The following is a 26,658-nucleotide window of genomic DNA, read 5'->3' as shown; positions in this document are numbered from 1 at the left end:
GGAACATTTGAAATCATATAACGAATTGATTCGACACTTACCAGTCAGAGCTGTTGTATTCTGCCGAGTGGTGCGACGTGTCGTGTGAACACCTTGCTGCTGCTGTTGTTGTTCGCCAACAGCTCCTGCTGATGCAATGATCTGTTGTTGAGGCATAACCACCTGCGGCTGTGTCTGTATCAAGCCTTGGTTGACTGTTGCAATAGCCGATTGTTGCTGCTGTTGCTGACCAAGCGGAGTCACTGGTGACTGCTGCTGTGCATTCGGAGTCATACCAACACCTGGTGGTGGTTGCTGCAATTGCTGTTGCATCACACCACCGCCGGCTACCTTTGGCGAGGGACCGTTTCGAATCACATCTTCAATAATGTCATCGATAGTGCTTCGTCCATCTTTCTCCAGAAGTCGCCGAGATTTCCTGGTGTTGGCTGCTGCAGCAACCGCCGCTGCCGAAAGCATGCCGGTCGTATTTGTTGTCAACACATGTTCCTCCTTACCGACGTCCATTGGAATCGGCATAGCATATGCTTCATCGGAAACTTGCTGCGGTTGTGTAGGCTGCGATTGTTGCTGCTGCTGCTGCTGCTGCTGTACTGGCAGTTGCGGCTGCTGCTGGTGTGACTGCGGCATCAACACATTTGTGGGCATAGTCGACTGGTGTTGGTGGACCAAGGTGGTAGTGGTGGTGGTAGTTGTTGCTATTGATGTTTCGAGGCTTGTCACACTGGCATTGACTATTGTCGCCCCTGATGGAGACGCTGTAGTGTTGACGGGGCTAGTAGTTGCCGCGCTCGTTGTAGCTATTACTGTTGCTGGAGCACTGCTAGTAACAGCAGTAGGAGTCGCCGTCGTAACTGCGGCTTGATTCTTGATTGTCAGAATTAGCCGTGGGCGCGCACCATCAGCACCGGATGACGCTTTATCCGAATTGGACACTTCTTCTCCAGAGTCATCGTGGAACTCGTAGATATCGGAGGAACCACCGCCCATATGCATTCCCACCTTTGAACCACCAACTGATCTGGGCATTCCAGGGACAGGTGGCGGGACTGATGATGCCAATGGTGTCGCTGCAGTTGCTGAGTTTGGCGTGTTTACCAATGCAGCAACTCCACCTCCACGCGCACCACCACGGCCACCACGGCCACGTTTAGCTCCAGCAGCTTTTCCACCCCTGGTTCGTGTTTGAATGCCCGCTTCAAGCGGTGGTTGGTCTGCATTCGCTTTGTCTCCTGCAGCCAGCGTTGTATGGCTACTTTCCGATGTTTTCCGGCCTCCACGACGACCTCCACGCTTGCCCCCACGTGTGACGTTGTGTTCCTTTTCGACCGGCTCGGTGCTCGCAGTATCATCTGCTTCTTCTTCATCGATGATCGGAGCTGTGGTAGAACTGGCAGTGGTGGTGGTATGCAACTCATCAGCTGTTACCGACATCGCCGATACTGTCTCGGATACCACCTTACTTGTGTCTGCTCTAACCGCTCCGTCAGCGCCACGGTCTCTTAGCTCTTCCTTCAGCGCTGCTTTTGATTTTATGCTTTCCTGAGTGCAACCCTTGGCCACCATCTCAATAGTAGAAGCTGCTTTATCGATAGCACTAGCACTGCTAGCAATTGTTTGCGATGACGAGGAATCGTCTTCCGAGCATAATGCATCGACTTTTTTAATCACCGAATCTATGTTGATCTCCTTTGCAGACCAACAATCACTGTCCTCCTTCGAATCTGTTTCCTGGTCGTCTACATTCACACTGGCATGTGACGCTGGCGTTGGCTTCAGTTCATCCACTGCTGGGACCTGTTTGGACATGTTTTCGCTGGATCTCTTCTCTTCCAAACCTCTACCCTTTTCAGTGTCAAATTTGTAGCCTGCCATGCTCTTACTTGCAGACTCAGCAGTTGAATCGAGAGGAGTTGCCAACTTTTTGGAAATACTCTCCGATGTGGCTGGAGCCGCTGGGGTGGTGACTGTTGGTGCAGACTGATGATTTGGATTGGATGTAATTGTGGATATTGCATTATTTCCAGCACCGAACAACGGACCTGCTGTTTTAGCGTCGGACTGTCTCGCCTTGGCAACTATTACATTGGAAGAGCTTTGTTCTCCAAACGAGGTTTGATACGAAGCAATCGACGTAGTTGCAGGCTGTGGTACTTTAGCCGCTGTGACAATCATTGGTAATTGTTGTGGTTTCGACAGCTGAGCATGCGTCACTGATGTTATAGAGATAGGCTGATTCGCCACAATTGTAGCTGACTTCATAGGTGTCGCTCCCGAATCAGATGGTGCTACGACAACGGTTGGTGGTGTTGTTTTGGGCGACGACGACTCGGTTGGTTTGGTGGTTACATATGCACTTGTGTTGGCGGTACTAGTGCTGGTCGCATTCACTACAATGTTTGATTTATTATGTGTAGATTCCAACCCGGCACTGCTCATTGCTGATGGAGATCCTGGTGCGGCACTGGCAGCTATGATTCTTGTCACGGCTACTGGGCTTCCTCCACTGTTGAACTGTGTTTTGATCGGATGTTGTTCGATGGGTTTTGTGGATGATGCACTGAGCGACACTGGTTTCAACTGTGATCCAACCGCAGACATTCGTGATACCGGCGACGTGTGATGATGAGTCAGCTGTTGTGGTTGGTACTGCTGGTGTCCAGCCCCTGGCGCTGTCACCGGTGTTACGGGTTTTTGAGGTAGGAAGCCTCCTTGCCCTCCCCCTGGCGATCCCGTGGATTGGGAGGCATTGGGAGCATGTACCACAATATGACCACCATGGTGAATGATCATCGCTTGAGGGCTGCCACCGGTCTGAATGATGGGACTTAGTTGCGGAGAATGCCTACTAGCGGTATTCACGGATGGTCTTAGTGTGGTAGGCGAGGACGTTCGTGAGAATGGAGAGTGTGGCGCGATGTGAAGTTTTGGCGATTGTACACCACCAGCACTGCCACTGCTATTCAATGCCGCTGTTGTTGATGAAGCAATGCCTCGAGATGGTGTATCAGGTGTTCCTACCGCATGATAGACGATTGCATTTTGTTCTGGTATAGAGATCGAAGGTGGTGTTTGCACAACATATTGATGACGCGTGACAGCTACCGGTGAAAGCTTTTGCTGATCAGCACCAGTTATAACTGGGGGAAGGTGTTGTTGAGACGGCTGCCCAGTACTGCTTGATCTTGGGCTTTGGCATGTGTTGGTAGTGGATGGCGATGACTTTGCTGCAGGCTGACTCGTTGTTGCTGTAGATGGTGATCCTACAGTTGCTGTTGACGATTTGCTTGATGTAGTAGTAGATGTTGTTGTTGTTATTGTTGGAACTACCGTTGTCGCTGATCTGTGATCGCTGCTTACGGCCTTGGATTTCTCATCAGCTACATTAGAAGCAGAAGCTACCTTTGCGCGATGGTCCCGGTGGTCCTTGGCGATCGTAGTGGTCGTATGTGTTGTACCGATTTTTGGATTCTGTAGATTTATCGCATTCACCGAAACGCCCACAACAGGAGAGATCTTGGAACTAACTTCGCTCTGTTTGGACGACTCTACCACTGTTACCGACACCGTAGCTGAGCGCACACTGTGTTTGGCTGGATGTTGTGCTGGATTCACATCAGATGTTACTCGCGCCGGCGAATCACTAGCCATAGCTACATTCTTACCAGGCGTATCCGGCATTTCCAATTTACTGCTTGAATCGTCTTTTTTCGCTGCATTTCCATCCGTGTTGCTGCTGCTTTCTGTTGCAATCGCCGTTGGGCTTTGGCCTGCTTTGGTAAGCTGCGACCCTTCGATCAACGGTTTGCCGAGCTGGCTCAGATCAACATCGGGTGTTTTGGGTGGATTGTCGAAGCGCAGCAGACTGGACTGTTGATCGTCCTCTAGGTTTGCATCCTCTGTATCCGTGTCAATTTGAAGATCGTGCTCTGACTGCGGCGTATCTGCTTCCTTAATGTCCAGCTCTTCTGCGTTAAGGCTCATGATTGCCTTTTTCATCTCTTCATCGTCTTCCTCCGGTATCTGCGGTGGCTCTTCGACTGCCAACTGCGAGGAAAGCTGCTCCTCCTCTACCGGATCGTTATACATATCGGAGAAATCCGGCGTATTGGATGTGCCGAAGCTTTCGCCCAACAGCGCTGCTACTGCATCTTCGGTTTCTTCCTGCGAGATCACAACGCGAGATTTTTCTTCTACAAGCAGCAGCTTTTCGTCAACTTTCTGCTTGTCTGCGTGCTTTAGTTCGACCTCCTTGCCTTCGATAGCTGGTTCTTTATCAGGTTTGCTAGACTTCTCAGTAAACTCGCCCGATATCGACATCACAGCTTTCTCGTGCAGCTGTTCTTCCAGGCCGTATCCAAACGATGGTGTTGAAAATGGCTGAGTCTTTTCCAACTGCTCTGCCGTCTTCTGTTTGGTGGCACGTACTGCTGAGTCGTGTTGTGATTTTTGTACACTTGATGCCTCTTCTACTTCATAAGTTGGCGTAGAACAAGCCATCTCTACCTTTTCCCCGGCACGACCTGGCAACGGAATGGACGATTGTACTCCTTCCTCTTTGCCCTCTTTACCGGTGGGCTCGCAAGTATTCATTTGTGCTGTTAGCTGCTGCTTGTTGGAAGGCGGCGGACTTTCGTCAAGCAGGCAGGGCAAGCTTGGCGATGGTTTGCTAAGGTTATGCTTCAAATCTTCTTGCTGAGCAGAAATGATATCCAGAGAAAGCTTATTGATCGACGGCGTAACAGGTGTTGTCGTTGGTGGTTGCGGTTGCGGATGACTGTTTACATGCTTGCTGTTATTTGCATTGCCCCCGTAAGCCTCCTGAGCGACACTGCCGCTTCCATCCGTAGATGGCATTACAACAGTGCCGCTGGATGGATTACTGTTGACCGACGAAACATTGGAAGCAGCAGCATTACTAGTAGTAGTAGCAGTTGTTCCCACTGAGCTACCACTACTGTGATGATGTTTGTGTTTCTCCTCCTTCCCACGTTTCTTTTTCTTTTTCTTCTCTTTGCGGCTGTGATCGGTGGCAGAAGCCGATGGCGCTTCCTTCTTGTCTCCATACGACATTTCCATGCTATCGTCTCCATCCGTGTAGCGAAACACGTCCAGCACCTCAACCGACGACCGCTTGCCACTGAGTGAGGCACTGGCAATGGTAGAAGCAGGAGATACATCTTCCACCTTTTGATCGTTGTCGCTCATCAACTGAGCTTCAAGGGCTCTGCCAGCTTCGTCCAGATCGACGCTGTTTTCATCTTCCTTCAGCAACACCATAGAAGCGCGCAGTTTCTCGCGATCGCGCCGCTTCTTCTCCTTGCTACGCTTACGCGATTCCCTGTCGTTCAATGGATCGTAGGACGCGGAGCTTAGCGATACCGGTGCAGTAGCAATCTCTTGCTTGCTACTAATGTTTTGCTGATTTTCCCCATTGCCGCCAGTAAAGTCTGTTGGCAGTCTGTCGCCACTTGCTGCACCAGTTTTCTCCTTCTGTTCTGAAAGCTGGGGCTGTATGTCCTCTTCTTTTGATTCGTCAGGCTCCACGGAACCTTGCTTGCCGTGGGACGCCTCCGTCTCCACAGAGGAGTGCTGCGACTCTTCATCCGATATAGGCCCAAAGAGTTCCATATCGAGGAACTTGCTGTTAGCGCTGCCGGAACCATTACCACTTCCACTGTTCGGGACGCCGCTACCACTAGCCAGTGCGCCTTCTTTATGACGATTTTTCGACTTTTTAGAACGACTGGACGAGGACGATGTGGATTTGTCGTGGTCTTCTTTGGATCGATCACGCCGTTTGTCCTTCTTTCCGCTGCTATGCTTTTTCTTGTTGTATGATAACGAATGATGATCTTCGGATGACTGTTTTTTCGATTCTTCATTCAATGACGAAGGGACAGAAGTAGCATTGGATGATTGTTGTCCACTGCTACAAGCCTGAGTACCCGGCGCTACATTACCGCTATTAGCATTATCAGCTCCAACCGCCAGCGTTGCTGAAGCAAGAGCAGCACTTTCATCCGGCTCAGTATCGACACTATGAGCTTCAACGGGTCTCGGTGTAGTAGGTACATCCTTCTCCAACTGGTCGTACGTGCTACTTCCTTCGAGAGTTTTATTGCGCTTTTGTTTTTTCTTATGCTTCTTCTTGGACTCATTTTGGCTCGTTTCCGATTTCGACGACTTTTCTGGTAGTAGGTCAGCACCATCCGATCCGGAAAGATTGCACAGATGTTGCTGCTGACGCTCTTTGATGTTGCTGAGAGACGACTTGTACGAACTCAGATTGTCGTTCGGTTCACGCTTAATCGATGTTATCACCGGCGCCGTTGGCATCAACGGGTTGCCGCCGGCAATCGAATTGTGCTGTGGATATTCCGACTTAACCACCGTTTTGACCAAATCATCATCCGAAATATCACTGGCGATAAGGGCAAAGGTCGATGGCTTATGTTCCACGCCGACCGGGACTGTAGACACTGAATCATTAGGTTTTGCAGAAGAGGACAGCGGTAGGACGGTGGCTGATTTTTTGTCTCCGTCCAATGCACACTCATCCTCACTTTTGACTTCCTGTTTGATCTTTACATCCTCCTGCCTATCCACCATTCGGCTTTGCTGCTCATTAGTGTCTGTGCTGCCAAACATGCGGCCTATGTTATCGTTGATATGATTATACTCTGCGTCGGATATCGTATTGTTTTCTAGGCGACACATGCCAGATCCCTTCGGCTTTGAGCGTTCACGCATCATCGAATCTTCGTCCGTTTCCGTGTCGGACTGTATGCGAGTCGAGCGGGAATTCTTTCGCGATGACTTCTTATCTTCACCCGAGCTGCGACGAAGCTTCTTTTCGTGATACTCCTGCTGTTTCTGCTGCCGCTGCGCCTCGCGATTTGGCTTATCACGACCCTCACCACCACCAGCACTGCTGAGCATCAAATGTCCTCCACCCTCGCTACTCTCATCGTCGCACAGATCGTTCAGCCGATCGCGATTAAACATCGCCGTGCGGTGCTGATGCGGATGGCGGTGACCTTCGTCGGAATCGGACGCCAACGACGAATCCTTGAAGTTGCGTCGAGATCGCGGAGTCGTGGGTGCATGATCTTCGTCATCCGTCGTTGTCACCATGCCACTCTTATTGTGGTCCTTGTGATTGTACTTGCTGTTGATAGTCGTATCCGAGTGCATTGCATCAGAATCGGAATCGTCGCCCTCTTCCCAGCTCTTAGAACGGTTCTTACCCTCCCGCTTGGCTCTACACTGTTTCAGCTGCGAAAACTTGGCCTTTATTTTTTTCTCTTCCTCCTGTTTTTGCATGTTTTTGCAGGATCGCGCTTTCACCTTGTCATACATCGATATATTCGGCCCATCGTCGGGAATGTCGAAAATCGAATGCTTCTTCGGCTCGTCCGAATCATCCGTATCGGAGCTGTTCGCTTTGCGGCTGCTATTTGATCGACACTTTTTCTTTTCACGTCCCTCCTCGGCAGAAGATTCCGCCCTGCTGACCGGCTGGGACGATTTGCGATCGTCGCGAGCAACTCCGCTGCTTCCGCAGTTTAGCTTGCTGACAGCTAACTTGTAGTCTACTCCATGCAGCCCAATTCCAGCACTCCCACCGCTGGAGCTGTGATGACGCTGTTTCGCATACTCCTGCAGCTCCTTGCGTTCCTTTTTGTAGCGAATACGATTCTGTTCTTCTTCGTCACTTGTAGACCGATTCTCACCATAGCTATCTGCAGGAAAGTTTGTACTGAGCGCGTTTTCCTTGTCACGAGAAGGATCACGATTTTTCTTCGACTTGTGCTTATCGTGGTAACGTTCCTTGCGCTTATGGTGATGAGATACGCCGCCACTGCCAGCCATGTTCGATGCACCGGAGCTATTAATAGGTCCACCCACACCTCCTGGTCCGCTGTGAAGATGATCTTCGCTCGACAGCATGATCTCTTTACGGCGTTCTTCGAGGAAGTAAGCCTGTTGCTTTTCGATCACGTGATTGTCTACGTGCTTGCCCGAAGAGCTCTTTTCCGCAGAACTTACAGTGCTCTGAGTTGACGAAGTGACGGTAACGCTGCTGCTAGTTCCACCAGATTTCGATGAAACTTTCTCGGAACGATGATTATGACTGCTGCCACTAGCACTACCATCCGAACGGTTGCTACTCTTGTGGTGATGATATTTGCTGCCCTCCCTGCGGCTTCCTTCCTTGCTAGAGTCTCTTCTTTCACTACTTTTCGACCCATTTCCACCACTCGATGACATGATGGCGTTGGTGCTGCCTTCTTGTGCGCTGGAGCGTATCTTTTTCAGAGATGTCGCTTCCTCCAACGACGATTCTATGCTGTCTTGCGAACTAAGACGCCGCTTCGATGAGCTTCTTACCGGTGATCCACTGCCGGCCGAATTTACGCGATCCCGGCGATCCTTATCCGATGACCGCTCTCGATGGTGCTGATGATGGAGAGAGGAGTCATCCTGATGATACGGATGTTGATGTTGTTTTTGACTCGAAGATTCTTTTGTTTGCTCAGAATCATTCGAAATCCCACCACTTCCTTTCGTGCTACGACGATCTTTTTCGTGTTCTTTAGCCGAATCTTCACTGCGTTTGTTGTGCTCTTTCCGATCTTTCTCTATGCCGGATCGATCGCTATCCTTTTCTCGATGATCTAAGTTAGAGCTGCCACCTTCTTCTTTCGCCTTTCGCGATTCCTCATCGTTATTGGAGCGTTCTTCACGCTCTTTGTCTCGTCGTTTCAACGATGCACCAGAGGAATGACGGTCCACATTACCGCTACCAGCAGCGGCGGAGGCAGCCTCCTGCTTTAGTCGGTCGAACTCATCGCGATAGCTGCTGTTCAAGGCAGCAGACCCACCTCCGGCAGCAGCTTGTGAGTGCTCACTACCACCAGCCGAAGATGCGACGTGATTTCGCTCATGGTCTTTGTAAGAGTTTTTCCCGTTAGTGCTGATGTTGCCACTGCTGCTGCTACTGTTACTGCTGATACTGTCACTGTGATGGCGATGGTTATGATGGCTACCGCTATTCCGATGTCCGTGCTCACCATGATGATGGTGGTGAGAGTGTGAATTTGACTTGCTCGATTTGCTCGAGTGCTTTGACGAAGCCGTTACTGTTGGCGTCGTCGGCGCATCATCAGGCTCATCCACTATATTCGACCCACTGCCAGACCCGGCAGTGGCAATGTTCGGCGACGATGCCACACTTGATGAGGATGCTGACGAGGTAGACGATGCGGTTGACAGTTTTCGGCGATCCTTGTGATGCTTGCTGCCACTGCTGCTGTTTCCGATGTTATGGTTAGTTTTGCTGCAACCGCTAGAAGACTCCTCCTTTTGTGACTGGCTATTACTACTGGAATGCATATGCGGCACTTCATCACCATTTCCAGCCGTGCTCGATTTAACCGTGCCAACATTTGTACTCCCCGGCACGCTGTTGTTCACACCAGCGTTATTACTGCTAGTGTTACTCTTCACAACCACATTATAGTTATTAGTACTGGACAACTCTGCCGCTGACGATGACGATGACGATGACGAAGAAAAAGAAAATGTTGACGATCCTGACGACACAGAAGAGGACGATTTCTGTGTCTGTATGTGTGTGCCACTCGCCGCTGCCGATGACGATACCGCTGCAGCCACCGAAGACGTAAGGTTAACACTAGTACCAATACCAGTGCTAGTGCTACTGCCACCACTGCTGCTACCGCTATTTAGATTATCACTATTGTGTATTAAATTATTATTGTTGTTACCGCTAGCGTTTGTACTTGTTTTTTCCGTTAAACTAATACTTTTATTTAAAACATTGGTCTTTGGTTTACTGGTTGACGACGACAACGAAGATGATGACGACAACGACGATAGTGAGGTGGCGGCGGCGGCGGCGGCAGCATTCGCAGCTGTTGTGACAACTGTTGTATCGTTGGTAGTAGCAATGGTCGATTGTATTGTCGATGGTGCAGTTGGAATGCTGCTACCTTTACTATTATTACTATTAACGGACGGCGATGATGTTACGGTTGCTGGGTCGCTGCTGTTGTTGTTGTTGGAGCCATTGCCAGTAGTATTGCCACCCTTGCTACCCATCGAGGATGAAGATGATGTTACAGTTTTCGTCTCTGTCGTCAATGACTGTGCAGCGTCCGAGGATGACGGTATGGTCGTAATTCCAGTGCCAGCACCAGTACCACTACTGCCGCTACTGATGGTAGTAGTCGTTGTTGTGACAGCACTCGTTCCTGAAGTCGACGTTGGGCTTTGTTGTGCGACAGGAGGGTGACTCGGAAAAGGATATTGAAGGCAGGATTTTACCGACGGGTTAGGACTGTTGTATGGTTGAGGGCTATTCATTGGCGACACTGAAGCACTGCCACTGACTCGTTGGATGTTGATCGGCGCTGTTGCTGTTGTTTGTGAAACGGCCATCGTAGTAGTAGTAGTAGCAGTAGTAGTGGTGGTAGCAGTAGTAGTATTAGTAGTTGTAGCGGCAGCTGTTACTGTTGTACTTGCTGCAGATTGAACCGGTGCTTCAGGAGGTTGCTGTTGTTGCTGGGAAACTACCGGTACAGCTGTTCCCGTCTTTGTCGAACTCATGTGTACCGGAGATGCGCTCGCTGAAGATGCTACGCTGTTGATTATGACGGGCGAAGACGATCCTATTGCCACTCCTGGTACTATCGGTGTGGCGCCAATAGCCGATGCTATGCTGTTGCCTAGTACAGTGGCAATCGTGGCGGCCGAAGCCAAAGTGGCACTGTTTTTCGAATAGTTGGAAAAATCACGAGGCTCGTATTTGTCATCAATATTTTCTAGCCGTTTGAGATCTTCGTCAAAGATCGATTTCTTCGAAAGGACGGACTTGACGATGTCCGATGGGGGAAGTTCGTGTACGTCGAGATCAAGAAACTTGTGCCGGTACGAAGACGAGCCCGTGGTCGCATGGGAGGAGGAGGAGGTAGAGGCGGATCCTGCTGACAGTGGCGACTGCATTGGATGTGCTGCCGCCGGTTGGTGATGCTGGTGGTGGTGATGGTTTATCAAACTGCCGCTTCCCACAATGTGATTGTGAAAGGATGGTTGTTGCTGGTGATGGTGGTGATGAGTAGAGGAGGAATGATGATTCGAATAGCTCTTATTGCTTGACGAATGCGGAAAATGGTGGCGTTCATTCAGAAAATGAAGGTCACTGGAATTGCTGCCACTTCCCACGATTGCGCTATTACTCACACCACTGCCAACAGGGATACTGTTACTGACGACAACATTGCTCCCTACTGCTAGCCGCCCCACGGATGCCGCCTGCGTGCTGCCGGACCATTTTTCGAACTTCTCATCAAGCGTCTTGATACGTTCGTCAAGCGACAGTCCAAGATCGCTCGAGTCGCTTGAGGTGGAGCTGACGGAGGATGCGCGCGGTGGTGGGCTGGCCGGGACCATTTCATTCGTCGTCTCCAATAGCAATGTACTGCTGCTGCCTCCCGCCATGCCAAAGCTGGTGCTTCCTGATGTTGTTGTCGATGTCTGTGTAGCGCCAACTTGCAAAGGTTTTTGCAATTTGGACAACGCGATACCGGCGGGCGGTGGGCTCGATAGTGCGTTATTATTACTTTGCAGACTAGAATTGGACGCAAAAGAGGATGTGTGCAGCGGCACTGCACCACTGTTGTTGCTGCTGCTGCTGCTGCTGGGTAGTGTCCCGGTGGAGGACGATCCTATCGTGGGTGTAACGGAACCAGCAGCGCCAACTGCTGCCGGCAGTCGATCAACGGAGGATGTAGATGAGGACGACGAAGATGACGATGAAGACGACGAACCCGACATCCCAGCGCTAGCAGCCGCGCCCGCCGACGAACTTGTTTGCAGTTGTTGCTGTAGGGCATTGAGTCGATTCTGTTGAAACACCTGCACCGCAAACCGGGGCAATGGTAGAACGAGCGGTTCCTGATTTTGCGATCGTCCCGTTGGTATACGGCGTGGCTCGCTAGGCAACAGATTCTCCGGCCGCTCATCGCACAGTGGAGTACCTGGCCGAGAGCCGTCCGCACTCTCTCCTCCGCTAGCCTCATGAGAATGTATGGAGTGGAGCTGATGGCCACGACCCCGTGACGAATGGTGGTGCTCGTTCGACGTCGACAAACTACTCGCGCCTGCCGACAATCCTGTTACGCCACTACCTCCACTATTGCTGTTTCCGGCAGGGTTGCTGCTGCTGCTCGCAGAACCGTTCCCCGTTGATTGCGTCCCACTAGCACTTCCACTGCCACCATCCGCAATCATTTTTCGCCGTTTACTCGAATGATGCGGATAGAGCGTATGATTGCTGCCACTGCCACTTTCCAGGTGTGTTTGTTGCGAAATGGAAGCGCTGATACTGCTGCTGCTACTACTGCTACCGTGACGCTGGTGTAGTGACGTACTTTCGGTGGACGGTCTCCTACTATGGCTACCTCCTCCCCCTCCTCCTCCACCACCAATTCCTCCAGCTGCCACCGAGGAGGACGACAAGGACGATTGCTTCGATGTTTGCAGATTGCACTCGGAAAGCCGACGCACTTCCATCGACTTTCGGTGTGTCAGTGCGGATGATGACTGAATGCCACTGATGGAGGATGATCCGCTGATACCACCCACAACACCTCCTATTCCGGGGCTATCACTATTGTTCGCATGATGGTGATGATGATGATGGTGGTGACTGTTGTAATAACTGCTACTACTGCTACCAGTGCCGCTGTTACTATTGACCACGGCTGTACCACCGAGGCTGCCTCCACCACTGCCTCCCGCAACGGTTGTTCCGGGCGACGGATCACGTAGATCGCGGTGATCACGGTGATCGCGATCTCGATCCGAGTCACTACCATGATGATGATGGTGGTGATGGTGGTGATGATGGTGTCCATCGGAATTGTATTTCATACGCTTCTTGGGGCTCACCAGCTCATCGCCACTGGACGGGCATTCTTCTAGCTGTTCTAATATATGTACACGCTCTTTTTGCAGATAGCGCATGTTACTACTATCGCCACCTATGAATGAAAATGGAAAACAAAACACACCCCAAACATTAGTGCATGTTACAAATGATGAAAATATACATATAGAGTATTTAGTCTATTGAATGCTTACCAGTGCCTTTCTCGCTACGTTTCCGTATACTACTACTGCTCGAGGAAGGGGATAGATCGACATCTCCGCTCAGGCGGGATTGTATCGAGGATGCCATGCTGCCACTTCCTGTTACACCTCCCATGATGCTGCTTGCAGGTAGCATTGTAGACGTTGCCGGTGGAGAGTCGGACGATGGCGGGGTATGGTGGTGGTGGTGATGATGAGATCCCGACAATCGGTCGATGAGGCTGTTACTGCGACCGTAACCGCCCGTCGACGACGTTCCAGCATGGCCACTTCCGCTGCCAGCATTATTATTGCTACTGCTGCCGTTGTTATGCTCATGCTGATCGTACCGCTCATCCTCGTGCGTTGAGCTGGCCGATCCTTGGCTGTATTCGTCGTAGCTCCGAAATCTCCGATCACCACCACCTTCAGAATAGTAGTCTTCGCTCGAGTACCGCATATTCCTCGATCGCGATGAGGCTAAGGAGCCGCCGACGACACCACCACTTCCTATAGACCCACTGTTACCGCCCCGTGAACTAACATTGCCGGCACCACCGCCGACCGCTGCACTGGATGCGGACACCGACGATGGCGAGGCTAATGATAGCGGGTCAACGCGGGGCGATGCGCCGCCACAGACGACGCCAGCAGCCGCAGCGGACCCGATATCGGCTCCTCTGCCGCTGAGCGGATTGCCCGGTCGACTGAACGACGACCCGGATCGGTTGCGGGACAGATTATTGCTGTTGCTGTTACTGCTCCCACTGTTACTGCTGCCGACACTATTAGCACTGTTTGCCACTCCGGTGCTGATACTATTACTAACATTTCCACTAATACTATTGTTATTACTACTAGCGCTTCCAGCGATTCCTGTAACGCCGCCGAAACGGGGCGATCCGAATGACGACGCTATGCTACCGCCGGACTGCTGCTTATCTAACTTATCGAAAAACGCCTCCTGACACTCCCGAGACGCAAAGTCCACTTGCAGCTTGCGACCGCGCAACATCACGCCACGCATCTCTTTTACTGCCGCCTGAGCTTGCTGCACTTGCTCGTAGTAAATCAGCGCCAGCTTGCGCTCCCGGTCAACGCTCACTTGCGACACCGTGCCGAAATGATTAAACTGTGCCGCCAGATAGTTCTCGCTCGCACTGTCGGAGACTCCATCCAGCCACACGCAGTTAGTTGGCATCGATTTGCCGAACCCGAGCTTGATGCGATTGTTGCCAAGATGCTCACCGTCCATCTTCCGTATCGCTTTCACTACACTCACTATGTCCGAATATTGACAGAACGCGTACGCGCTCACACCCTGCTTCTTGATGTCTATCTCAATGATTTCACCAAAACACTCGAACTGTTTACGCAACTCACTACCGGTAATGTCCTTCTCGAGATTGCCGACGAACAGGGTCCGCGTCGACTTTGGATGGTACTCGTCTAGCTCCGCCTCGTACGGCCGGAACTCGTTGTCGTCCACGTCGTAGTACCCGGCATAGGGGGCCACCTCTATCTTGCAGCCGAAGAACAGCTTATCGTGGGACACTTCCAGTGCCTTGTCAACATCTTCCGGCTTCTTGAAGCAGACGAGCGCGTACCGATCGGTGTTCTGGCCGACCACCTTCACCCACGTCACTTTGCCGTGTTTCTTATACTCGTGGAACAAGCCATCCTTGAGTGAGGTGTCGGACGAGCGGGAAGGTAAGTTACGCACGCAGATCGCCAGCGGTCGGTTATCTTCCGAATGGCAGTTGATCAGACTCGTGCCGCTACCAGCAGTGCTGCCGTTGCTAAGCACTGCACCTCCGCTTCCGCCCCCTTTCCCACCTCCTGTGCTGCTTGTTTCAGCCGCACTTCCTCCGCCTCCACCGCCGCTACTGACTGGAGCTGCTGCTGCAGGTGCTGACGCTGCTGCTGCTGCTCCAACAGTGGCCGACAACGTCGTTGTGACGCTAGTGCTTGCTCCCCCTCCTGCACCACCACCAACAGATGCACCGGTAGAATTGTATCTGAAACTGGTGCTACTGGAACTGGAACTGTTGCTGCTGCTACTGCTGCTACCTTGATTGCCTGAGCCGTTAGCTGCATTATTAGCGTTACCGCCGTCCGAGCCGTCGCCACAGCCGCTGTGGCTGCTGCTATCTATGAGCACTGCTGGCGATGCTGTTGCTGCAGCTGCGTTAGTGGCTGCTGCTGATGCTGATGCTGCTGCTGCCGCCGCTGCTGCTACTGCAACTGCTGTGGATATCGCGGATTGCAACAGAGTCCTTCCGCCGCTTACTGTGGTAGTTGCCGATGGGGACGAGCAGTTGGCAGCAACATCGTTGCGACAGTAGGGCGACGGCAACGAGGGCAGCAGTTCAACCGACGATGCGCCTGCGGTTCCACTACTACTACTGCTGCCGCTGCCACTGCTGCGTCCCGATAGGTTCGTCGTCGTGCCAGCTTCCCCGGAATGGTTCGGTGCCCCGCCGCCACTGCTGTGCGTCGACGAGGAACAGGAGGACGATCTGCTGCTTGGCGAACGCGATCGGGAACGTGACGCCGATCGGTGGTGATGCAGGTGCTGCTGGCTCTGATGGTTCGTCCTTTCGCTTCGCTCGCTTCCTGCTACACCCGTTACACCACCAAAACTATTCACCGGATGGTGGTGATGATGATGGTGATGATAATGCTGGTGAGGTGGCGGCTGCTGGTAATGGCTGTGGGACGAGGAATTGGGCAGCCCGGGGGATGCGTTCCGCGACGATGCGTGATGATGATGCCGCTGCGGATTGTGGTGGTGATTGTGGCTGTTGTAATTGTTGTGGTGTTGTTGGTGGTGGGGATGATGGTGAACGTGCAAGTCGTTTAGCGAGTCGGACTCAGAATCGGATCGATGAGACTTCGGGAGTGATTGTTGCGATTTCTTCTTCACAGCGTATCCATCGTAACTATTGTTGTTATTGTTGTTGATGTTGTTTACACTGCCGGCACTGTTATTGTGACCTTGGTTGACTCCTATTCCAACGTCCGGCAGCTGCGAGGGAACTATCGAACTGGAGGGATGTTGATGGGAGGCCTGTGAGATCGAAGATGGGCTCTTATCGTTGTTGGTTTCGCTGCTGTACCAACTGCTATTTCCACCTCCACTTAAGCGTGAATGATTGACTGTCGATCTGTAAGATCAGAATTTATGAAGAAGAGAAAAAAGAGATGAGTACGCTGGAAAGGTTCCTCAAATGAGTTGTTTAAGCTGCTGGTAATTCGCAACAGTTATGTATAAAAAATAATAGAAAGATTTAATTATTCTTCGATGTTGTCCCATTTAATTAATTAAGAAGTATCGTATTTCACATTCACAGAAACTATCAGCAAGATACATAACAAATAATAGAGGAAAATTGCGTAACGATCCCCCGTTCGATCTGATTCACTTATGATTTGATCGCCAAAAATCATCAGCATTCTGATTATTCTCTACTAAACACGGTATTCTACAGAGAACTATAATGTGCTTGAGGCTTCAAACAACAAAACTAAACTTTGGTATCACAATGAAACGTTTCTCATATAAGATACTTCATTCGTAGTATTGTGTCACTGCTGTCGCATGATTAAACCCAACTAAAATCCTGCCAATATTATGCAAGATATACACATATGTCAGGGATTCCGAATGAAGGATCACAGCATTTTGATCACTTCGGTTGATTGATGGTCACACTTTTTGACATTATTTATTCATTCCATACTGTTTTGCAAAATATATCTATACATGGCGTATAGTGTATAACCTTCAGAAAGCTGCACATAATGAAACAATAGCACTAGTTCCACCTTTGTTCTGGATTCACATAAAGCGCAGTTAACATTCGGGAAAATCTTTTTCTTCGTGTTCTATTTTTAGCCACAGTGTAAGATTTTCACCATTGATTAGTTGATAGTTTAATATCAATTAGGATCCTTTTCACAAAACACACACGTCCTTTACGGTGGCAAAGGAGGCGCTAAAGACGGCGGTGTTTAAGACGACGGCAACGAAGGCGTGGTTGACGAAACGGAGTGAAGGATTTGATCGTAGAATGTCAGGATAGCGACAATTCAAATACTCTGGGAATCTGCCGTATCTGTTGGTTAAAAGAAAACGAGAGAAAAAAAAGAAAAAAATATAAATTCTACAATTCATAAAACGAGAATACTATCGCGAAATAGCTTACAAAACAAATAATAATAAAAAAATAAAACAATTAAATAAAATAATGACCGATTTTTGTAGTAATCGATTGCTATAGCAAAGTTAGTTTACAGTGATAAAAGATACAGATAAAAATGATACAACAAATAACCCTGAATGAAATTAAAATTGAGTATCAAATTATCGTAGAAGAGAAAAACAGTTGGCAGAGCGCGATATGAAGACACAGGCATGAAAAGGTAATAAATATCACAATTAAATAGCAAAATAGTCTCTAAATCTTTTTTATACAGTACATCATTTCAAGTACTTGTCCAAAGTATATACAATGCCTTTACACTGAATTGAATAACATATTCCGCCCAGCTGCGTTGAATCTTGAACCATTTTTATGAGGCAAGGGCAGGGTAGTGTTATTGTCATTGTGGGAAGTTTGTAAATATATAAAACAAATTACACGATCTATCATTTGCAGATATAATACAATTGGATATTAATTGTCTTCTAACTACATGCAGGCTGCGTATTGGTGTTAAAATGTATTTGTTAACGCAATTCTGTAAAAAACTATAAAACAATTGATAGTAGACCAATAACTTGGTCAGCGCATGATTGTTGTTCTATACAGGACAGAATAGTTTGTGTTGTTGTTGAAGGTTCAATTTCTGTGAGAATTTGAGCCTTAATTTTACGATAGGGTACCAACCATACGACACGCATGAAACATTATCTAACTCTCTGTAATAAAACATGATTTTTTGTCATCAAAAAAATCGACAATAAATGCGAATTTGGCATGCATCATCAATGTAAAATTTATCATTAATGTTGCTGTCAAAGCATTATTTCGTACGGGTTAAGTTTACTCTTCACATTCAGATTTGAATTTGTAAAAATCGATCTGAGCGTTGCAGTATGGCACTCCAATCAGAGTTTTCGTACATTTTATCATATAAGCGCATATTTGAAACCCCCAAATGATACATTTTATCGATAGATTCTGCTGGATACAGCCCAAAACAACGTAAACCGTACACAAATAAGGAGCATTTCCTTGTCAAAGCAGTTTATCGAACCTTTCGAGGGCACCGAAATCATACCAAAAAACACATCACAGCGCATGCGCGACTGTGTCACAGCCCACAATCCCTGTGCCATCTTCGCCCTCGACGAAAGCGCTATACTCCGCCATCAAAGTAAAGCCCTACAGCCCCTATAGCTCGACTCATAGATGGGCCCCCCTATGAAAGGAACACTAAAGCCTACTTCGTACATATTTAGAACAGGGTTCTCATAATCCGTCCATGTCTGCATGCCAAATACAGTAACAACCGTGTGTCTTAGTCTTAATGTCGCACATTTGGGGGCGATGCTCACAACACTAGCATAGCCGTATGACGAGCGAGCGAAAAGCTTCCTCCTCACCGTTGTCGTTTTGGCAACGGTGCACTGGGCACAGCTGATAAGAGATAATTGTTACTCAGAGCACGCGCCCTTTTCCTACACGCTGGAGTCTGTATATCGCTCACTGCGCGCTGCTATCAGTGTATGGGTGATAAAAGTACGGCTCGGGAGCTCGGGGTCAGTAGTCTTGCGCAGTTGAACGCATCATCCTCTCCCACTCTCTCCAGCAAAACCTGGACGAGTAGTAGCCGGGCGATGTTCTTCCACTCCCTCGCTAGTTACAGCAGTAATGAGCAGCATCCTATCTACTGTAACCACAACCTTTGCCCACCCAAACCCATCTGCCTGTAGTGGACAATTTCCAAAGAGCTTTAGAAAGAATAAAAAATGAATAAAATAGTCTGTATGAATCAGGAATCCAATGAAATGTGATTAAATGACGTCAGACAACCCCGGGAGTAAACTTTTCTTCACATCATTTGGCTGAGTGCAGGTTCATAGTATTTAAGTAAATTTATAGAAAAAATACTCCCTAGCCTACTGCACAAAAGAAGGTTTTTAAAATTGTATTAATTAGCCAAGGACTTTAATGGCCAGGATTTAGTTTTCATATATGATATGAGTTCTTGCTATGCACTAAATTTATAACCAACATTCCATGGCTAAACACAGTTTTATCAAAACCAAACATTCAAAGCTCACTTACTTCACTTACTTATTTTATTAAGTATCACTTACTTGTTTTATTATATCAAATATGTTATCTGTTCGAACTGTTGAGTTGTTCGAGTTGTAACAAAATGCTCCAAAAACGTATTTCATGTACGTGCGCAGTTACATTTACAAATGATACATAGAAATGGAACAAAAACGAATCAAATGTCCTCAAATTGATCCTGTGGCACAGCCAACGGCTAAGGGATTACGGAAGCAATCATAGGAAACACCCCGGGGGAATGCTCGTTAAGAACCTTAAGGGAGCTTTGCCCGCATCCATTAAATCCTGTTTTACGAGGCGGACCATCGGCAATGGCATCAGAACAAAATCACCCGAGTGCGTCAAAGACACTACCCGCGCGCTTATTGCTTTCACTTATATGCTTCTAATTCAGCTAACCTCCATTTTATAGAACGTTGCACGTACTTATTCAGCACATATAAACCTTATATTCTTTAAAAAAAATCATATTGATTCAGTTCTGCTTAGTAAAACACGTGAATGCAGCATTCTACATTGATTGAACAATAATATAAAGTTGATGAAAATGTTTATTTGTTAGTATTCACCTCATGCTCTGCATGTTCTGAGTGATGTTCTATTGGCTGCGGTTGCTTTTTAATGTGCATCGAGAGCAAGAAAATTCTATTAACCTTTTTTGTCAATTAACACATTTTTCAAATTCTAAAACAACCCGAGAATTTAGAATTGATGGCAAAACGACAACATTGCCCAACCCTGTAAGAGAAAAAGCATTAGTATAAGATCATCAGTCAGTACCTAATAGCACACATACCACCAACAAACGACATAGAATGGACCCAAAACATTCTCCACATACCCAACAATGTGTTATATACACGAAGAATGAGAGAGTATCCTTCGTTACATTGCATAACAAACAAAATCCTCTACCCCTAATGTAACTCTCCGGAAGAGCCGCGCACTATTTCGGGTATTTTGAGGGTAATGCATCCAAAACATAGCACACATACTACGTTACTACTAGCACTCTCCTCTTTTGCAGCATCCCTTTTCCGCCACAGGAATAACAGGCTCGCACACAGCAACATGATATAGCAACGTACAGTCAAGAGAGAGCATAAGTGAGCTTTTGAGAGAAATTATACACTGGTACACACACACACCTCATGAAAAAGGTTTTCCCGGGTCGTAAATATTACGTTTTTGCATTCCTGGTTTTTTTCCCAATATGGAAAAAGAATTTGAGGTAATGCCAGCATGCTACATAGTAATCAGAAATGGCTGCATGTATTGAGCAACATTTTCTTCAATGTTTTTCTTTTCGTGTACCGTAAAATATTCTTTGCTTCCTTTGTGCAGAATAGTCTGGAGAAAGAGAAAATTAGGAAAACGCAGAATAAAAAGGTTTTTTTTATACGGCTATTATTACCTGATGTTTGTATGATTAGTGTTGAGCATACAATCAATGCTTCAGTAGCTTTAAATGGTCAAAAGAAAAAAATATAACATAAATGAAACTAAAGTTTTCGCTTGAGCTATGTTTTGAACTCTATAACAGAAAGTTGATTGCAATGAGATATTTACACCTATAATTTAACCTTCAATACTTGTGCCGTGTCCTTCAAGAGCCTAACAAAACAACATTGAAGGTTTTTTCTCAATTAGTCACTCAAGGCTACCACATACACTATTGCTTGATCTATTTGAGAAGAAGAATTGTATATCAAATGCAATATACACACCATGTTTGTCGCCAAATACTGTAAAAAGCCCATTCTCTGTTCAGTGCCAAGGTAAGCCACATCAACGACGATATGGTTTTTGTTGCCTTATAGAAAAAAAGGATTAAAAAATGTGATGCAAAGAAACCATAGAGCCATACAAATTTAACCATAAGTAGGATAACTAACAAATTAAGCTATTCCAATAACTTCCCAAACAACGACAAATTGCACTATTTTTCTTCTTATTTTCAACTAACGCCTACACTATACACCTTCTTCTCACATGTATTGTGTGAGTGGTCTGTTTTTGTTACCATTTGTCCTACATCAAGCCTGCTAACCTAAGGAGGTGACACACCACAGTAAGCAATAGAGGGTACGTAAGAATACAACACATGTTGCAACCATTTTGGAGCCCCGGCGCAGGTTTGTGATCGATGATAGCCAGTGAGGCGTGTTGCATACTGGAGAGTGCCTCGGCATAGCCTCCATCTATTCACACGAGGTTCAATGCACTGAAAAGTTGTCCAAGGCCCTCGTCGCTGTGTTTACTAGCCACAAATCGCGTGCCCCTATAGCAATACCTACTTGCCCGTCTATTCAAGACCTCCACACACACACACTAAACAGTTTACCGTCTGGTCGCTAAACGAGGTGCATTGTATGAGTGGCAGCCTCGAGGCTGCATCATAAGCTGCAGCGGAATAGGATGGTGAGATGTGCCCTCGCAACGGCAAAAGCGCTAGAAAGGGAGGCTTTGGCTTTGACGATATTGTTATGACGGTGAGTGGTGACGGTACCGTTTTGTTGTGACGGTTATGATGAGAGCCAAAGGACAGGAGAATGGCAGTCCCAGAATGAACCAGTAAAACAACCCCAGAATGTGTGAAGTAAATAAGCAATGAGCTGCATGATCGGTTCAAAATAGTTGCACACAAATTATCTTCAACATCTAACAACATGATATACTAGGAACGAACTCGGCATGGCATCACACATATGAAAGTTACAGTAACCCATACCTGACTACATTTTTCTAATTGTTTTTTTTATGTTGTCGATGTAAGGACTCGGTTGAAGTATGTTTATTAATTTTGCATTATATGACTAGTCAATAGATATAACATCCGATACTATCGTTACGGTTAGCAACACCAGCATTATAACCTTAAAAACACACAAGTTTTCAAAAAACTCTAATAAGCCACCCGTACGTACATTTGCTATGTACCATGGTTCTAAGCCACCACCTCAAAAAGGAGAGGTTAAAAAAGCAACATAAACTCTATCGAAACCGAGGACGCACGGCCCCACGATGCTGTTTTGCAGCACACAAACCTACCCTCCTCCCCTATTGCACATTCCACGCGCTGCAGAGTTTCTTCGACCACACTGAGAGCAAGAAAGAGAGAAAGATCCTCGCCACGGCTATAAACAACCAACGCACACTCATACGAACGTGCATATGCACCACACATAGCTGGGCACAATACCTAACGGTGCAGCAAAAATGCAATCGTATGTAGAGAGGAAAGGGGCAGATGGCGGAGCCACGACGCGAAACTCAGTCTCGTGTTAAATCACGCGTCCTTCCCGTGACGCGCCATCATCTTGAGAGAATTGGACAACGCACGCGAATTCGCAGGCTCACATAGTTCACAAACAAACAGAGAAAATCGTCTTGCTAAAGAAAACAAAGCTGCCTTGAGAATCGTCATTACCGTTGCACCGCTGCTCTGGTCTTTCTTTCACAGAACGAGCACATACAGTTAATTGATGCGAAACATTTCTCGACACCGTTAAACAGAAAGCGATCGAACGTTGATTGACTAATAGAGAATCGCAAAAATGTTTTTGGGTAACGTGTACAATTATTTCTAAGCAAATTCCTAGGGAATACAAAAATATCTAAAAGCGAGTGAGCGAGTGAGTTGAGTTGATTTAGATGTATAAAGCTGTACTGATCTTTTCGAAAATCTAAATCTACATTATGCAACATAAATTAACAATTGAAAAATATAATAATTCTTACAGAACACATCTACAGATAATTCTAACAGAGTATGCAAAATAAGCATTCTAGACGATAGGGTGAGTCCAATTAAACCTTTTCTTTTATCATTAATTCAAATTAGTAGACAGATAATAAACAAATTGAAAAATATAAAAGAAAACAGCGTTCCGGTGGTGCCATGGCACAAAAGAATTCATTCGCAGGATTGACTAGATCCTGCTGTTGACCAACCAAATCAGTCATTGAGAATCAAATCCAACTGTGGTTTAGACATACCTGAACCGACTACCGATTTTTACGCTAAATAAGACGAAAAAACTTCCTATCCAGGTTTCAGTTTAAATGTGTAACATAAATGTAACTTAGTATACACACACACAAAATCAATATTTATACAGGTAAAAACGTCACCTTACCCTACCTTACACCATGCATCAAATAAAATATATTTAAATTATAGTTCTGTATAACGACGCGATGAATAATGTATCAGCTGACCGTCATGTTTGCATGATGCTGCCATGCTATCCCTTCCTTTTCAGCCCATCGCCAATATTTCAAGCAGCTTGCTGCATGTGCATTCTCAGCGTGCTCAATTCATCCGTTCCAACATTGAATGGTAAGCCGATGTGTGATTTTTAAACGACCTCACCAGACAGACGATAAAAGGCGAAAAATAGAATAACCATACCATTTGGTTTACGATCTTTCGTGGCTGCCAGATGATCCTCCCGTCGCGCGGAGTGCGGCCCAAGGCAGCATGTCGGCGTCAGTTTTATGACCCATTAATGCACATACACACACACACTGAGAGCCAGCAACAAGCACAAAACAACCGCTTAATAGTCGCCTGGTTAACTCCATGAACTGTTCGGTTCTTATTTTCCAGTCACCATCTGGACAAGGACACAGCAGAATTAGTGGGTTGGTGGTAGTGGGTGTCCAAGAAGAAGCAATCGTTCTCAAAACGACCATTAAAATAACATATCCAACAAGCATACAATTGCTGGATGTGAGTAATAAAACTAAAAAAATAAACGCAGGACCGGGTAGGAATGTCTAAGTGGGGTATTCAATACATTAAGACATTACAGTCAATGAGTGTGTGTGTGTGTTTCGCACAATGCATTAATTTGCAATCTTGTTTCGGCATTTATGTTCTTTGATAGTTTTGTATTCTGGTGACAATTTTATCACCTTGAGATAATGTTTTCATTTCTGCTTTATTTAAAAAACTATATTTTAATAAATATCATTCGATTGAAAAAAACATCTCGAGTTAATAGATACTCCTTTTTGAGTACGTATAATCATCTAAACTTGTTTATCGCATAATAACAATATACTAATATACTAATAACAGTTGGGAGTTAAGATAGAATAATAAATTGTGTTTGGTATCAAAACGATGTTGTAATTTCCAGAATTTTCAAGATTTCAGTAACGCACATTCTAGCTCTAATTTTAGTATAAAACTTCTGTAGTAGAGTTCATTGCTCCATGACACATGTGACATATATAGGATATAACTTCAAAAATAAGATTCGAATCCAGAATTTATAACAAGACTGATCTAATGAAAGAAATAAAATTGAAAACTGGAAAGATTATTTATTGAGCTATTGTTTACAACAAATACAGGTTTAGGGACATTTTTGTCAAGACAATGTTCACATCGTAGGCATCGTTTTTCAGGATTTTTGTTTGGAGTGGTTTCAATTATTAATGCTCCAGATTTTATTAAAATCTATCATTGTATTTACGAATACTATCAGCAATAACACTTACTCCAAAACTGTAACTTACTGTCTGATCCTTATCACTGATCAAGCTTTCTCCTTTCTTCTTTCCTCAACTTTCGACAAAAAAAATTCAAAATGTTTTATTGACAAAATATTAGGTTTTGCCAGTGATGGACTATCCGCCCTAAAGTGAATTCTGCTTATTCTTCTTCTTTGGCACAACAACCGTTTTCGGTAAAAGCGTGCCTTGTACCACTAGTAAAGGGCTAAATACATACTTCCACGGACCATGTCTGTTAACGACATCTGTTAACGTATCGGAGCACGGTCCATTCGGGGCTAGAACCCATGACGGGCATGTTGTCGTGCGTCATTTCATTATATCATTAGTTGACGCTACAACTGTGGTAGATTCTATAGAGCTGCTAATAGCTATCTATGAATAATTTGATCACTGAAAATCATAATAATCCTTCCTTCGTATGAAGTTCAAGAACATGAAAACAAACCACACAAGATTTGAACCCAATTACATTATTCATTTATAATTCTCTCTGCTACCATTTCAAACCCAAGCTACAATTTCCTTAAAGCAGGTTTTGTGCATCACTGCCATTTGAAATTGTTCATCAGGCAATATATTGCAGAACGGTTTAACAACATAGTAGTGAAGCCATATTCGATCCCAACCGAGACTGAACTAAACCAGTGACCTTTACCATTTCTTTATGCAGCACGCCCAAACGAAGTAAGTAACTGCAAACCTCACGGTACAACGGCAATCAAACGTCAGTACTTGATCAACATTTGAGACGTTTTAAGCATCTCCACGAGCAGCGTGCAGCACGAACATGCCACACCTCGACGACATTTGATCTTCTCATTGTTACTCACTGCTGTATAGCAGATGTTTCATCCATACACTCTTTAGTATTATTACACACGACCGATACACGTGAAAACCCGTATAAACAAACGATCGTCACCACGGCAACTCAACCTTTCTCTCATATTATGTAGTTCTACTGTATTGATGCAGTTACAATAGATGGATGAAATGTCAAGAGTAACCAGTAACCAATTATTGTTTTGAGTGATTCTTATTCTTAAGCAGAAAATGTTCCCATCGGAAGCAGTATTAATAGAAGGAGTACATTAAAAGTTTTACAGAATCATGTTTGATGCATTAGAAACACCAAAACTACGATTAATGGTTGGAGTTCGTGACCAAAGTGTGCGGCACATTCTATTAAAAGGTCATCAAACCTGTACGTGACCAAGAACATGCTTGTATGACGATAACGATAAAATAGTAACTGAAATCTTGCGAAAACAATATAAAAAGAAGATTTCATAAATGATTTGGCCATAGAAATGCTTTTTGATTGACATTGTTCATAAACAATCTATGTAACTTATGAACCATTAAAACTGACACGTCCATTGCAGTTACAATCCAATCCAATAATATGACAAAATCCTATTCACTCTTGCAACGTGGAGCACAAAGAATTTGGGTGTTTAATACATTCAAAAGATATGGGTTAGAAGAATTAACTTTTAGATGTACCTTTTCCAGTTGTTTAACACATGGCAGTAAAAAAACATCGCTTTACCTATAAATAAAAGAAAAAAATGCATACATTAGTAAACATACTAACTATGTTCATTATTGAAAAGTATTGATTGATAAAACAGTGTTTACAATTAAAACCCATAAAATTTAC

The 26,658-nt window shown here is 46.2% G+C and overlaps 1 protein-coding gene across 7 annotated transcripts in view; it reads right to left on the bottom strand.

Annotated features, from left to right (window-relative positions):
* The window catches only part of LOC120900190 (protein split ends-like), a 70,276-nt gene that overhangs the window by 6,596 nt on the left and 37,022 nt on the right, over positions 1–26,658 (bottom strand). For all 7 annotated transcript variants that reach the window (XM_040306859.1, XM_040306863.1, XM_040306860.1 and 4 more), the window contains 2 exons: positions 13,171–16,325; positions 42–13,070 (listed from right to left, as the gene is read on the bottom strand). In XM_040306859.1, the coding sequence (XP_040162793.1) occupies positions 42–13,070; positions 13,171–16,325 (16,184 nt within the window). The remainder of the gene's footprint in view (positions 1–41; positions 13,071–13,170; positions 16,326–26,658) is intronic.

This window comes from Anopheles arabiensis, chromosome 3, assembly GCF_016920715.1.
Source record: "Anopheles arabiensis isolate DONGOLA chromosome 3, AaraD3, whole genome shotgun sequence".
In the NCBI taxonomy this organism is placed as follows: Eukaryota; Metazoa; Arthropoda; class Insecta; order Diptera; family Culicidae; genus Anopheles; species Anopheles arabiensis.
Note: the sequence above shows the minus strand (reverse complement) of the source record. Positions and strands in the feature narration are given on the sequence as shown.